Here is a 15,810-nt window from a genome sequence, read left to right as displayed (position 1 = left end):
GACAGTCATTTGGAATTTCTTAAATGATCCTGAGGGTTATGGAACAAAAAAGTAAAGTGGAAGACCCAAAAAAAATTCATCAGCACTGAGCCGGAGGATCCAATTGACTGTCCGTCAAGACACTGGACGATCCTCGACCCAAATTAAGGCCCATACTGGTGCTGACTGCAGCCCCATAACCATCAGACGGCATCTGAGACTGAAGGGCTTCAAAAACAAAAAACGTTTTCAAAGACCTCGTCTCCTTGAATGCCACAGAACTGCTCGTTTGGACTTTGCAAGAGAGCACCAAAGGTGGAAGAAAGTTTTATTCTCTAATGGGTATTTTTTTTAACCTTGATGGTCCTGACGAGCAGATCCCACCTGAGATGTTTTCTGCATGCCACAGTGGAGGGGGCCCCCCACAATGGTCTGGGGTGCTTTTTCCTTCAGTGGAACAATGGAGCTTCAGGAAGTGCAGGGGCGTCAAACGGCTATGTCCAGATGTTGCAGAGAGCATTCCTCATGACTGAGGGCCCTCGTTTGTGTGGTAACGGCTGGGTTTTTCAATGCTACAGTACACAAAGCCTGCAGGACAAGGGACTTCTTCCCGGAGAATAACATCACTCTTTTGGCCCATCCTGCGTGTTCCCCTGATCTAAATCCAATTGAGAACCTTTGGGGATGGATGGCAAGGGAAGTTTACAAAAATGGACAACAGTTCCAGACAGTAGATGGCCTTCGTGCAGCCGTCTTCACCACTTGGAGAAATCTTCCCACTCACCTCATGGAAACACTTGCATCAAGCATGCCGAAATGGATTTTTGAAGTGACAAACCATAACGGCGGAGCTAATTATTACTGAGTTCATGTTTGAAAGTTGGATTTCTGTTTTGGGGGTTTTATATTATTTATTTTTTTTATTTTATTTTTTAGAGGTGTGGTCCTAAACTTTTGATCAGCTGAAAAACAGCCTTTTTCAGTTTATTCATTATTTTCATTATATTGAATGCTCAAAAAATGTTTTGTCTCGCTCCCATTTCTTCTTGTTGCATGTTGAAGCTCTACTTGGAACCTTGTTAAGATCCAGCCATGCTAAATAGGATTTATTATTTTTTTGCCATTTTTCAAGTGGTCTTAAACTTTTGATCAGGACTGTACAATGCATTCGGAAAGTCTTCAGGCCCTTTTGCTTTTTTTTTTCACATTTTGTTATGTTGCGGCCTTGTGCTTAAATTTAAAAAAATCTAGTTTTCCCCATCATGCTGCACTGAATGCCTTAGGTGAAGCACCTTTTGTCGGTGATTACAACCTCCAGTGTTCTTGGGTATAATGCCACAAGGTCTTAACACCTGGATTTGAGGATTTTCTGCCATTCTTCTCTTCAGATTCCCCACGCTCTTTCAGGTTGGTTAGGGGCCATTACATTAGTGCAGAGTCATTTTAAGGTCTCTCCAGAGATGTTCATTTGGGTTCAAGTTCGAGCTCTGGCTGGGCCACACGAGTGCATTCAGAGTTGTCCCTAAGCCACTTGTTGTGTTGGGTGTGTGCTTAGTCTCATTGTCCCAGTGGGAGGTCTTTAATTCTCTGTACTTTGATCAAGGTTGAGGAAAAATTAATGGAGCATTCTCCCTTCAGCCGTCTCTTGTTTTTTATTTTAAGTGTTTTTATATTTATTTATTTTTTAAGTCATGGCTACATGTACAGTATGTCGATCTGGAGGGGGTAGCCTATTGATTAGGTGATTTAGTAAAAAATTTACTTTATTATTCAATGTTAAAATAAAAGCCCCAACAAAACGAGCATAAAAACTGAAATAGATGTTTAGTTGCAAAACGACCAATAGAGGGTAGGTGAGTGAGTGCACTCATATAGTCAGAGTAGAGGCTGCACCACTAGTGATATTCGAGCACCAAAGTGCTCGGGTGCTCTGGCCGAACACATCGGGATGCTCTGGTGCTCTACCGGGCACTTGAGTATAATGGAAGTCAATGGGAGAACACAAGCATTAAATCAGGAAACCCCTGCTCTGAAGAGGGGAGGGAGCCTGGTTCATTCGAAAAGGTCAGAAATTGATGGAAACACCACCGAAATAGTTCGGGAACAGCATAGTGAGAATTTCTCGATGCATCTTGGACTCCCGGGTCACTGCTGGGAACCATGTTGTCAGAGTAGTATGCCACTTTTACAGACTGACAATAATACGCACAAAATCGAAAAAACAAAAAGTTTTAGAGAAAAAATTGTTAAACATTCTTTCCTGTATATTTACTTGTATATAAAGTGCAAGTGCTGCCAACAATTACAAGGAAACGGCACTTTAAAACACACTTTGTTACACATAAAGGAGGGCATCATACACACCCTTGAAATATTATGATTGGTGGCGTGCTGGTGACCCTCAAAAACATTTGGAACAAGGACCTGCTGATCTGACGATCTAAAACATTTAGGGGCAAGGGCCTGCTGCCTCATTGGGGACTCTAGATAACCTTTGGGCGATTGCACATCCCTGTGACGGCGATGATCCATTTGGATGTCTGCCCTATCAACTTTCGATGTTCTCTTCTGCGCCTACCATCGTGAGCATGGGTAATGGGCAATCAGGGTTCGATGCTGGAGAGGGAGCCTGAGAAAGGGCTACCACCTCCAAGGGAGGTCAATGGCTGAAATTTGATTGGCTGTTGTTGCCATGCCCCTTTTTTTTTTTTTTCCTAATTGTGAACCACCCAGAGAGAGTGGGTCAAGTTATTAAAGCACAAGCATCCAAGAAAGGCAGCAGGCGTGCGGCAATTATCCACTCCCGACTCGGGGAGGTAGTGACGATAAATAACAATACGGCACTTCTAAGCGGCCCTGTTATTGGAATGAGTACACTTTCCGTTATGAGGATCTATTGGAGGGCAAGTCTGGTGCCAGCAGCCAACTTGCTCCTGGCCTCCACAACGTTTACCCAGTGTGCCATCATGATGAGAATTGTGTTGACCAGACTCTTGGCTACTGAGACTGGACTTGAAGGTGAAGGCCTGCTGCCACTTTGTTGACTCTAGATAACTTCTAGGCGATCGCATGTCCCCGTGACGGCGACGATTCATTTGGATGTCTGCCCTATCAACTTTGGAGCAATTTTTCAACAAGGACTGTCTGGTATAGCAGTTTTTCTTGTCCTCTCCACCAGAAGAATGAGATGAGAAGTTCTCTTTGTAGCGGGGGTTGAGAAGGATGAACGACCAGTAATCTGTGTTGTTTAAAATGCGTATAACGCACGGGTCGTGGGAAAGGCAGCCTAACATGAAGTCAGCCATGTGTGCCAGAGTACCAACAGGCAAGACTTTGCTGTCGTCATCAGAAGGTGAGTTGACCCTGTAAAAGATTGTAGGTGAGGGCTTGCAGGTGAGCTGACCCTGTAAAACATTATATGCGAGGGCCTGCAGGTGAGCTGACCCTGTAAAACATTATATGCGAGGGCCTGCAGGTGAGCTGACCATGTAAAACATAATATGCGAGGGCCTGCAGGTGAGCTGACCATGTAAAACATATGCGAGGGCCTGCAGGTGAGCTGACCCTGTAAAACATTATATGCGAGGGCCTGCAGGTGAGCTGACCCTGTAAAACATTATATGCGAGGGCCTGCAATCGAGCTGACCCTGTAAAACATTATATGTGAGGGCCTGCAGTTGAGCTGACCCTGTAAAATATATGCGAGGGCCTGCACTTGAGCTGACCCTGTAAAACATATGCGAGGGCCTGCACTTGAGCTGACCCTATAAAACATTATATGCAAGAGCATTATATGCGACAAATAAGCATGTTGATATGATGGAATAAGAGGAGGATGAGGAAAGGAAGATTTAACCATATACCCTTTTTTGAGGTGGAAAGGGTGCATGGGATTAGTATAGTGTATTCAGTACATTAAACAACACATTTAAAGTGCCTTTGTTTATCCGCTTTCCTCTGGTGGAGTCGAGAAGTCATGGTCAATCCAGGCCTTGTTCATTTTTATATGAGTCAACCAGTCAGCATTTTCAGTTGACAGGCGGATACGCTTATCTGTTATAATGCCACCAGCAGCACTAAATAATCGCTCAGACAAAACACTGGCGGCAGGGTAGGCCAGCACCTCCAAGGCGTAGAGCGCCAGTTCGTGCCACGTGTTCAGCTTGGACACCCAGTAGTTGTAAGTCACTGAGGACGCTGACGCAGTCTTCTACTTACTCCTTCACCATCTTCCAAAACGTTTCCCTCCTTGTGACACTAGGCCGCGCATCAGGGTGAGGGTGCTGGCGGGGTGTCATGAAACTGTCCCAGGACTTGGAGAGTGTTGCCCTGCCTCTGTTGAAACTGCTGTGTGTTCCCCTTGTATCCCCTCCTCGGTTGCCCAATAAAGTACGGACTCTGCCGCCAGCGTTGTCAGATGGAAATGTTTGGAGCAATTTTTCAACACAGACTTTCTGGTATTGCACCGTTTTGCTCGTCCTCTCCACCTGAGGAATGAGAGATGAGAAGTTCTCTTTGTAGCGGGGGTCGAGAAGGGTGAACACCCAGTAATCCGTGTTGTCTAAAATGCGTATAACGCGCAGGGCGCGGGAAAGGCAGCCTAACATGAAGTCAATAGGCAAGACTTCACTGTTGTAATCAGGAGGATCACTCTCAATCTCCTCATCCTCTTCCTCCTCTTCTGCCCACCCATGCTGAACAGATGGAATTAAACTTAAATTGGTACTACCCTCTGTAGCGGACACAACAGTCTCCTGCTCCTCTTCATCTTCCAATTTGCGCTGAGAAGACAGACGGAGGGTGGTCTGGCTATCACCCTATGTAATGTCTTCTTCCCCCATTTCCACCTCTTCCACATGCAAAGCATCATCCTTATTTGCGAGCGTTTGAGAAGACACAAAAGTGAGATGGTTACAATGATAATAGTGTTATCTACGCTCACTATCTGTGTTGATTCCTCAAAGTTTCTTAAAATGTCAGACATCCATGCCCACTCCTCGCTTATGATTAGCAGAAGCTGACTGGAAAGGCAATGACCATGTTGCAGCTGGTATTCCACTACTGCCCTCTGCTGCTCACAAAGACTGGCCAACATGTGGAATGTGGAGTTCCAGCGCGTGCTCATGTCGCACAACAGCCGGTGAGCTGGCAATTTCAAGCGCTGCTGCAGCGTTGACAGACCGGCTGAAGCTGTTAATGACTTGTGGAAATGTGCACACACACACAGCGCACCTTCATCAGTAGCTCAGGTAAATTGGGGTAGATTTTCAGAAACTGCTGAACCACTAAGTTTAAGACGTGGGCTAGGCATGGTATGTGTGTGAGCTTTCTGAGCTCAAAAGCCGCCAATTTACGGCCATTATCACACACAACCTTGCCTGGTTGTAGGTTGAGTGGCGAGAGCCACAGCTCATTCTGGTCTCTTATCCCCTGCAACAGCTCTGAAGCGGTGTGCTGTTTGTCCCCTAAGCATATCGGCTTCAGCGCGGCCTGTTGACGCTTCCCCACAGCAGTGCTACACAGCTACCGGCTGATGACTGACTGGTGCTGCATGCGGATAATTCGGAGGTGGATGAGAAGTGGGGGTTGGAGCCACTAACGTAGGTGCTGGCGGAAACCCTGATGGAATTAGGGCCTGCAATCCTCGGCATCAGTCGCACCTGTGCCATCCCAGGGTACGACTCGCTCCCGGCCTCCACAATGTTCACTCAGTGTGCCATCACTGAAATGTAGCATCCCTGGCCAAATGCACTTGTCCATGTGTCTGTGGTTAAGTGGACCTTCCCAGTAACTGCGTTTGGTCAGGGCACGTGTGTCGTTTCGGGACACATGTTGGTGTAAGGCAGGCATGGTACACCTTGAAAAATAGTGTCACTCTGTCCCCAGCCGCCATCAGGCTGCGGAAGGCCTCAGTGTCCACAAGCCTAAATGGCAACATTTCCAGGGCCAGTAATTTTGAAAGGTGCTCATTTAGTGCTATGGCATGTGGCTGGGTATTTGCGCTTTTGTTCAAATGCCTGGGGTAATGACATTTGTCGCTGCTCTGGGACACGGAATTAAATGTGGTCGCTAATGGTGCTTGCGAAGGTCCAAGTGCAGGGCAGGAGGCATCCTTGCCTGCGCCTTCGACAGGCGATTGGCCAGCACATAACATAGGGGAAGAAGAGGGAGTGGTGTGACTCGCAGACACAGATTGTGGACTCAGGCTTTCGTCCCACTTATTGCAGTGCTTGGATTCTATGTGGCAGATCATGCTTTTCGTGGTGAGGTTACGCCCCAGCTCATTTTGGTGTGGTACAGGTTGCAAACTACAACTCTTTTGTCGTCCATACTTTCCTCACAAAAGCACCATACTGCGGAACACCTACCCTTTGGCAATGGAGATTTAGGCGAGGGGGTGCTCCGTGGAACAGTTGTGGGCCTGTTTGGTGTGGCCTGCCTTCTCCCTTTTGCCACCCCACTGCCTCTTCCAGCCTGTTGCGGTGCTGCAGATCCTTTCCCCTCTGTACTGTTGTCCTCGCTCGGCCTTCCACCTTCCCAGGTTGGGTCAGTGACCTCATCGTCCACCACCTCCTCTTCCACTTCCTCCCTCTGATCATGCTCTTGATTTGTTGACCTAACCACAGCCTCAGTGATTGACAACCATGTCTCATCCTCTTAATCAACCTCTTGAGACAGTGATTGCGGTTGACTCATTGGCAATTGTGTCTCATCATCCACCTCATTAAACGCTAGATGCCGTTCCCCACCGTCATGTTCTTGTGACTGTGGATGATCAAGAGGTTGGGAATCGGGGCACAAGATCTCATGTCCTTCTTCAAGCGTGCTTGGCGAGAGGGCCAAATCAAGTAATGGCGATGAAAAGAGCTCCTCGGAATTTCCGAGAGTGGGATCGCTTGTTTGGCCAGACTCTCCATTTTGGGAAGAACTCTTGGCTACTGAGACTGGACTTGGTGGAAGACAGGGTGGTGCTTAACAGACTAGAACCATTATCTGCAATCCGACCGACCACCTATTCGCACTGGTCCGATTTCGAGAGTGGTGTCCTGCGACGCCCTGCAAACTGGGACATGAAGCTAGGTATCGTGGATGATTTGTTTTTCTTGTGATCTGGCAGCAGGCAGTTTCAACGCTCCCAGGACCACGGCCTCTGCGTGAACTGTCAGCATCACGGCCACATACCCGTCCCTTACTGCTCGCCATGCGCATATTCAATCTTGACACACATGTGGCACGGATGTCACAGTTCACAGCAAGCACAGTATATGGAAAAAGTACGTAAAAGTAGGGGTGGGCGATATGGCCTAAAATCTATATTGCGATATAATTTTAAGCATGTGCGATATATATTGCGATATATTGTTTTCTATATTGGGGGGGTGTTTAAACTTTTTATTTTATTTTTACTTTTTATTTAATAACTATTAGCCTCCTTAAGGGCTAGAACCCTTGTCATATTCACCCTAATAGAGCTCTATTAGGGTGAATAGGACTTTACACTCTCCCTGCTGCCCTGTGCTTTGTGCATACAACAGCAGGGAGCTGACCATGGCGCCAGCCTCTTATGTGCCCCCCAGTCTCTCATGTTCCCCCCAGCCTCTGATCTGCCCCCTCCAGCCTCTGATCTGCCCTCTGCCCCCCCCCCCCAGCCTCTGATCTGCCCCCTCTGGTAACGCAAACCAATGATGGGGGGGGGGGGAGGGGGACCCTGTGGGATATGGCCGGCACATTCATTGGTGGCGCAGTGGCCACAGTCCCTCCCCTCCTCCTCCTACTCTGTCCTCATTGGTGTTCAGTGGCAGCCGCGCACAGTGGGGAGGGAGGGACTCCCTCCTTCTCCCTCCACTGTGCCGGCCGGCTCAGGAGAAAATGGTGCGCGCAGAGAGCGTGATCATATTGCGGTCCGGCGATATGGCGAAAATCCATATCGTGGCCCAAATTTATATTGCATATCACCTATACCGCCCACCGCTACGTAAAAGTATGTAAAAAGGAAAATAGATTTGACTTATATTTTTCCTATCTCTGGCCCTGACACACTGAAGGTATTGCACAGCTCCCACTTTATTTTTATTGATGACCTATCCTCAGAATAGGTCATCCATATCAGATTGGTGGCGGTCTGACCCCAGGCATGTGAAGAGAAGGCCGTGGTCCTTTTGAGCACAGCCTTTTCTTCATTGTTTACCTGCTCAGCATAGAATCGCAGCGGTGAGCAGGTGTAATTACATCTCAGCCATCCCGATGACTCCTTCCTATGCAAGTGACCATTGGTGCAGTATCATCTGTAAAGTGTAGACATGCACATTTTTATAAAATGATAACCTTCTATTCTTTTTTTCAGGCTCTGATATGAAGAAAGACATTGAAGCTTTAATCGCACAGGAAAGAGCCGACATAATCAGCAAATATGAGCGGGTATGCACAAGTCTTATACCTGATACTAGACTGCGGTCAGGGGTCCGGCCTGACTGCTGCTGGGGCACCACCACTTCCCTGCAGTAACATGTAGACAAGGCTAATTTGGTTTTCAATAGTTCAAGCCTTCTATTAATATTGTTACTTTGTTGGCCAAGTGAGGTATCTTTCATGTCTTATCATTTGTAGAAATGATCGCTGCCAATGTATCTGGTGCTGTGCTTCAGGCTCTTGCATTGTTTGTATGGTTTCCATCCTCTCAGAAGGGTAACAGTTTTTTTTCTTGAAGCGAAACCCGTGACGTTATAAAGCACATGCCTCTTGATTGACATCTTGTTCTTCAAAGCTATTGCTGACTTCATTTGAGAGCAGGGCGTCAATCAATCCAGCATAGTGAAATGGCCATTATAACAAGCACTGTGGCATCATGGTCTTAGTTTCCTCTGCATATCTAGTGATGGGTTCCAGTTAAAGGAAGCCATTATTTTATACTTTACCTGGAGCAATGTAATATTACAGAGTGGTTCTCTGTCCTGAGGGATTGTGGGGGTCTTTTATGATGTCCATATACATTTATAGGGCATTTGGATAGGGGTTGTCTTCGCAAAACATTCAGCCATCTTTGTGTGCACCACTGCTTTGCATACCTATGTCTTACCGTGGTTGCCGGCTGCAAGCAGTTGGTGTGTAGTGTGATGTCGCCCTCGCTGTCTAACACTGCAGGATCAACCACAAGGACCCATTCTGATGATTTTCACCTTCTTTTCTCAGGGAAAGCAGCCGGGTGCTGAAATTGACCCATGGGAAGATGCTGATTTTGCACTGTACAAAGTTACTGACAGATTTGGATTCTTACAGTAAGTGCATCCAGCTGCTTAATGGTATCTTTGCCACCTCTGTAAGTTACAGGTGGTAACTGCGGCCCGGACAGCCTGCTGAATGTGATGCATGCAGGGCAAGGCTGGTGTGTTAAAGATCTTAAAGGGGTTTTCCCATCTGGGACACATTGAATATTTCTAGGACATGCCATCAGTGTCAGATCCCATCTCTAGAACAGGGCCCCCAAAGTGACGGCAGAGCAGCCATTTGAGTCCTAAAAATAACCAAGCGCTATCGGTGAAGAGAGCAAGCCACGCGGCGAGTGCTGTGTGCTCCAGCTTTACTTTAGGGGCCCCTTTTGGAGAAGGGAGGAGATTGATGGTATATCCTAGCAATAAGCCAATCTCGCTGCTTTTTTATGTGACTTTTAAAATTGCATCAGCATTTCAAGACGACTGCGGGGGCAGATTTATCAAAACTTTCTACCAGTAAAACGGTCTTTGCCCATAAGCAGCCACTTACAGCCAAACTTTCCTCTCAAAAGTTGCTCTGGAAAACTGAAACTTTGGTGTGATTGGCTGTTATTAAAGCGGGCCGCTAGGCAGTGCTTTGAGGATGGAAGTGGTAGTTGTGGCCCGAGGGTGGTGGTGGTACTCGCAGATCACTGTGGTGATCTCCACTATTGTGCTCCTTAGGGCCGTGCAGTGACCCTCAATAATAGCAGCGTATGAACAGCAACAATGATGGCACTCCCTCTCTGTAAGGACACTGTGCAGTCTCTCAGCAGAACCACTTGTGGGCTCTCTAACTTTTTAGATGTCTGTCGCTCTCCTTCTCTCCGGAGTCCTCTTGTGGGATGTCTGCCTTCTGCGCAGTTGTAGGCTCAGAGATTATGGTTCTTTGAACTTGCGCCTAGTTGTCCAGGAGGTTGAACAGACATTTCTTTCCCCCAGGCTGCTTCAGAATAGACTACATCAACACTAACTAGTGAAGGGGTGGACCTAGTCCATCTCCGGACAGCCTATCCTAAATTGCCAACTTGTTAATCATATGTTGTTCATACAATGCCATTAAAGGGGTATTCTGGTTGTTAGAAGTATTCCCTTAACCTTAGTAGATACGGGGTCCGCTTCTCTTGATTGGTGGGGTCCCAATGGTAGGATAGTGGATAACATCAGAATAACCCTTTAAATGCACTTTAGTATCAAATCAAAACATTTTACTCAAGAAACATTGCATTAAAGGGGTAATCTCATCTTAATGATCACTGTTAAATCTGTTAATGATTTAACAGTGATCATTTTTCTAAATATATCTAATTAACAAATTCCCACCCCTTAAAAGAAAATAAACCTATACTTACCTGACTGTTGTCTTCCGTCTCCCCTGGTTACGGCCACCGGTCTTCTCGCGGTGGCTGCGCGTGCGCAGACGACTTCTCTTCTCCCGGCCGGCCGCGCGCTGTATTGAACGCGCACGCCGAGGCCGCGCATGCGCTATGGTGATTTCTTCCTGGCCAGTATAGTATACTTGCCAGGAAGAAGTCACCAGGGCGCATGCACGGCCTCGGCGTGTGCATTCAGTACAGCGGGCGGCCCGGCCAGGAGAAGACATCAATCAAGATGGAGCCCGCCCCCTGCCAAAACCAGGAAGTGGACGGCGCGCCGGGAGCAGGTAAGTATCAAATAGCGTGTTGAGAATACCCCTTTAACTCTGTCAATAGTAATTAACCCTTTGCAGTAGTTCTTCTGGGGTACTGCACTAATCCACAGCATTTTACAGCTCCTAGAAAGTGGATGAGAAAAATCTGCAGTGTAAATTCACCAGTGGTGCGAATTTTAAATACACAACATGTCACTTTATGCTTTGGATTTCTTCTGGCAAATCCATAAGAAATCTGCATCGTGTTGGGTATTTTTCTGTTGTAAATTCCGTCCCATGTTCTGATATACATCAACAAATAAAGCCTGTTTAGGCTATTAACCTCGCTTGTCCCAGAAATTTCAACTTTACTTTTATTAACTCTGCTAAGAGTTTCTAAGTGAAAAGAAAGTGAGCTACGGAAAGGGTTAAAACGATCTGATGCCCTGTCAGTACTGCAGCATGCTTTGTTTGTTGATTAATAATAATCCCTTCCCAGTATTTTGTTAGCAATGTTTTGATATACTGTACCTGTCACTATATCTCAGACTATTACTATAACTGCAAGCAATCCCAAGAAAAAATTTCCTCGACTTGTCCAAAGCGCCAATACAAAAATATATCAAAACACAAATCCCTCTCACCATCAAATCCATCAAAGAAAATAGCCGTTTCAGCAATATACTGCAGGTTTACCGAAGGTAATTTATTAAGTTGTATATTATTGCTGTAGCGTAATTCTAAAGGATATCTGGTGTAGTAGCTTTTTACAGTGAAACTGTCACCGTGAAATGCAGCACAATCTGCAGGCAGAGTTATAGAGCCGAAATAGCTGAGCCGATTAATATAGAATTTTATACATTTTTATTTTATTCATCAAAATCTCAGCTCTTTTTGAACTCGGTAGCCAAGTGGGCAGTCCTGTAAGTGACGGACCGCTATCTGTGTATACTCACTTGTACATTGAACGACTACTTGGGTTACTGAGCTCAGAGAAAGCTGTGAATTAGGGCAGTGTTTCCCAACCAGTGTGCCTCCAGATGTTGCAAAACTACAACTCCCAGCATGCCCGCACAGCCAAAGGCTGTCCGGGCATGCTGGGAGTTGTAGTTTTGCCACAGCTGGAGGCACACTGGTTGGGAAACACTGAATTAGGGTACTTTCACACTTGCGTCAGAGGATTTCAGCAGGCAGTTCCGGATTGCCGATCCGCCGACTAAAGCAAACTGATGGCATTTTCGGTCTGACAAATGCATTGAAATTCATCCGGAAAAACGGATCCGGTATTTTTTTTCGCAGATTCAAAGGTTTGCACATGCGTGGAAGACCGGATCCGTCAATGCGGCAATTTTAATTCCGGTTCCGTCAATGCGGCAATTTTAGTTCCGAATCCACTACTATTACATTTCAATGGAAATTAATGCCGGATCCGGCATTCTGGCAAGTGTTCTGGATTTTTGGCCGGAGAGAAAACTGCAGCATGCTGCGGTATTTTCTCCGGCCAAAAAACGTAAGAGGACTCCTGATGCATACTGAACCGATTGCTCTCCATTCAGAATGCATTAGGATAAAACTGATCAGTTTTTTTCCGGTATTGAGCCCCTGTGATGAAACTCTATACCGGAAAAGAAAAACGCTAGTGTGAAAGTACCCTCAAATGTATAAATTACAGTTTCACTGAATTGTTGCCCATTAACCACAGGATGATTCAAAAGTCGCAGGACACCCTTTTGTTTCAGAAACGAAAGGGAAAATGAAATATCTGATTATCCCAGCAAGTAATAGATGAAGGGGGCCTATCTTTTAGATTAAGTCTGGAACATGACCGCCATCTTGAAAGCCGCCATGTTGCGTTAAGGGCAAATTTTTCCAACGGGAAGGGGGTCATGTCGCATATCAGAAGACCAGAATTGTCAGATTTCTGTAGTTATATTTGCAATATCTCTTGTGGTTCAAAAGTTATCAACACAAAGTTGCAACAAAAACTGGGAACGTTCCCTGTGATGCACGGCTATTTGACGTGTTCAATGTGTCGTCCCTGGTGCTGAACAAAGAACTTTGAATTTTTGAACATTCTGTGTTGATCACTTTTAAACCACAAGAGATATTACAAATTTGATTGTGGCAATCGATTTCTGAGAAAATGCTGGTCTTTGATATGCAATGTGGTCCCTTTCCCACTGAAAAGATTTGCCCTTCAAATATGACAGCTTTCAAGATGGTGGCCATGTTCCGGTCATAGCCTAAAAGGCCCCCTTACCCATTACTTGCTGGGGTATTCAAATATTTAATATACCCCTTTTGTTTCTGAAATATAAAGGTGTCCTAAGACTTTTGACTCGCCCTGTATATATCAATCTGCTCAGCTTCTCCTGCTCTATAACATGCTGCTACAGATTGCACTGCATTTCATAGTGACAGGTTCTCCTTAAATATACACAGAGCTCTGCTGAACCACGGAAGGGCTGATCTTTGAGGTTATGGACCCTCAAGATTTAGGTTCAGCTGACGCTGCTTATGGAAATCGGATAGAAGATGGAGACTTCTCATAAGTATAAAAATCGCTCTCTTCCCAAAGTAGGATGACTACATGGCACTTGCGTCATATGATGGAATGTGTCTTTCACGTTCACATGATCTCGCAGCAGTATAACCCATCAGCTGATATATTTGTTTCTTCTGATTTTATGTAGTGAGCAAGAATTGCCTTCACGAACTGCTGTTGAGGAGAAGGTAGGGGAGATCTGAAATTATCATTTTATTAGTTGTTTTTTTTTTACTAAGTATCCAGACTTCTTAGTAGGAATCCATGGCAGAAATCTGCAGCAAACCTGAGTAAATAAGTCCAATATACTGTAATAATAATAATAGATCTTCTTCCAACCCGAGGCAGTTGTTTCCAGGTACAAACGTACAGCTGGAATATGGAACAGAAATACGGCTTTATGCTACTCTATTTGAGGACAGATAAAATAGTGACAGAGCCTGATTCCAGGGTTCAGTTACATGAGCAGATGTATACGGCAATGATCGGGAATGATTCATTTGTTTCCAATCGCTCGCTTGTTCTGTTGTATTCACATGCAGCAATCGTCCCCTCTGCATGTGATTCCCCTCTACCGTAATCGTTTATCCCATAGAGATTCATTGTCTTCAGCGCATCCCTGCTACAAACGAGTTTAGGAGCTGCATAAAAGATGTGATTACCTGACAAGTCATTTGTCTGTTGATTTCCATACCTTTTATGTGGCGCAGTAATCGTGTTGATCATGAATATTCAAATTGTACATTTTTATCGCAAATATAGGTACTTCGAAATTTGAGAATATTTAGCATATAGTGATATATATTTGTAATTTCGAATATTTTTATTATTTGTTTTATTGCAAATTTTCGTAATGCGAATTTTTATTGCAAATTTTTCAATTGCCGAGTAAAAGCATGATTCCTCCATGCTTCTTGCCTGTCGGCCAATTGACTCATTGGCCCACAAGCAAGAAGCAGGGAGGAATTGTGACTTTAAAGAGGACCTTTTTATCGGTCCAAACATTGTGAACTAAGTATCATGACATATACAGCGGCGCCCAGGGATCTCACTGCACTTACTATTATCCCTGGGCGCTGCTCCGTTCTCCTGCTATGCCCTCCGGTATGTTCGGGGACTTGGTTATAGCAGGTGGAGACTGCCCTTGTTCTGCTGGGCGTCTCCTTCTCCTAGGCTGTAGCGCTGGCCAATCGCATCGCAGAGCTCACAGCCTGGGATAAAAAAACCTCCCAGGCTGTGAGCTCTGCGCTGCGATTGGCCAGCGCTACAGCCTAGGAGAAGGAGATGCCCAGCAGAACAAGGGCAGACTCTGCCTACTATAACCAAGTCCCCTAAGTCCGAACATTACGGGCGAACGGAGCGGTGCCCAGGGATAATAGTAAGTGCAGTGAGATCCCTGGGCGCCGCTGTATATGTCATGATACTTAGTTCACAATGTTTGGCCCTCTTTAAATGGGGAAAAAATTATGAATATTCTAAAAAATTTATATATAGCACTATATCGAATATATTCTTTTTTTCCGAATATTCGTAATATTCTAAAACAAGTATATATAGCAATATAGCGAATATTCGGAAAAAAAACAAATATAGAGCAATTTGGCTAATATAGTGCTATAATTTTCTTTGTCTAATAGTTGTAATTTTTTTCTCATCTGAAGTTAAGATTGGAAAAAAATTCCAACTATAAAAAAAAGATTATAGCACTATATTAGATAAATTGCTCTATATTATTATTTTTTTGAAATATTCTCTGTATTGCTATATCTTCTTGTTTTAGAATATTACTAATATTCAAAAAAAACTAATATATTCAATATAGTGCTATGACTCATTGGCCCACAAGCAAGAAGCAAAGAGGAATCATGTTTTTGCTTGGCAATTGAAAAAGTTGCAATAAAAATTAGCATTACAAAAATTTGCATATTACGTGATCATTAAAAATGGTAGAATAAATATTCGAATTCGTGAATATTTGCCGAATAGTCTACAAAATATTTGCGCAATATATTTCAAATTCGAATATGACTCATCACTAATCATGAACAAGCCCTCAAGCTAAGATTCTTCTCCAATAATTGTCCTGATCCTTGGCCTGTGTAAAAGCCCTTACTTAAAGCGGTTCGGTCACCAGATCACCCCTATTAGGCCTCTTACTCACGAGCAAGTATTCCACGCGGTTGCAATGCGCGACGTGAGCGCATAGCGCCAGCACTGAATTCTGACCAATTTATTCCAATGGGTCTGTGTACATGAGCATTTATTTTTTCTTTCTCGCATCAGTTCTATATTCAGCGTTTTTCACGCAGCCCTGGCCCCATAGAAGTAAATCGAACTTCAGTGAAAAACGCATTGCATCCGGAAGCAAGTCCAGATGCAATGTGTTTTTCACTGATGGTTACTAAGAG

General features: G+C 45.0%; 1 protein-coding gene across 1 annotated transcript in view; it reads left to right on the top strand.

Annotated features, from left to right (window-relative positions):
* The window catches only part of LOC122920194, a 161,186-nt gene that overhangs the window by 45,874 nt on the left and 99,502 nt on the right, over nt 1–15,810 (top strand). Inside the window, exons 2-4 of the mRNA XM_044269471.1 lie at nt 8,324–8,397; nt 9,169–9,254; nt 13,551–13,590. Coding sequence (XP_044125406.1) covers nt 8,332–8,397; nt 9,169–9,254; nt 13,551–13,590 — 192 coding nt within the window. The 5' untranslated portion in view covers nt 8,324–8,331. The remainder of the gene's footprint in view (nt 1–8,323; nt 8,398–9,168; nt 9,255–13,550; nt 13,591–15,810) is intronic.

Source organism: Bufo gargarizans, chromosome 10, assembly GCF_014858855.1.
Source record: "Bufo gargarizans isolate SCDJY-AF-19 chromosome 10, ASM1485885v1, whole genome shotgun sequence".
Classification (NCBI taxonomy): domain Eukaryota; kingdom Metazoa; phylum Chordata; class Amphibia; order Anura; family Bufonidae; genus Bufo; species Bufo gargarizans.
The sequence above is the reverse complement of the archived record's forward strand: the minus strand, read 5'-3'. Positions and strand labels throughout refer to the sequence as shown.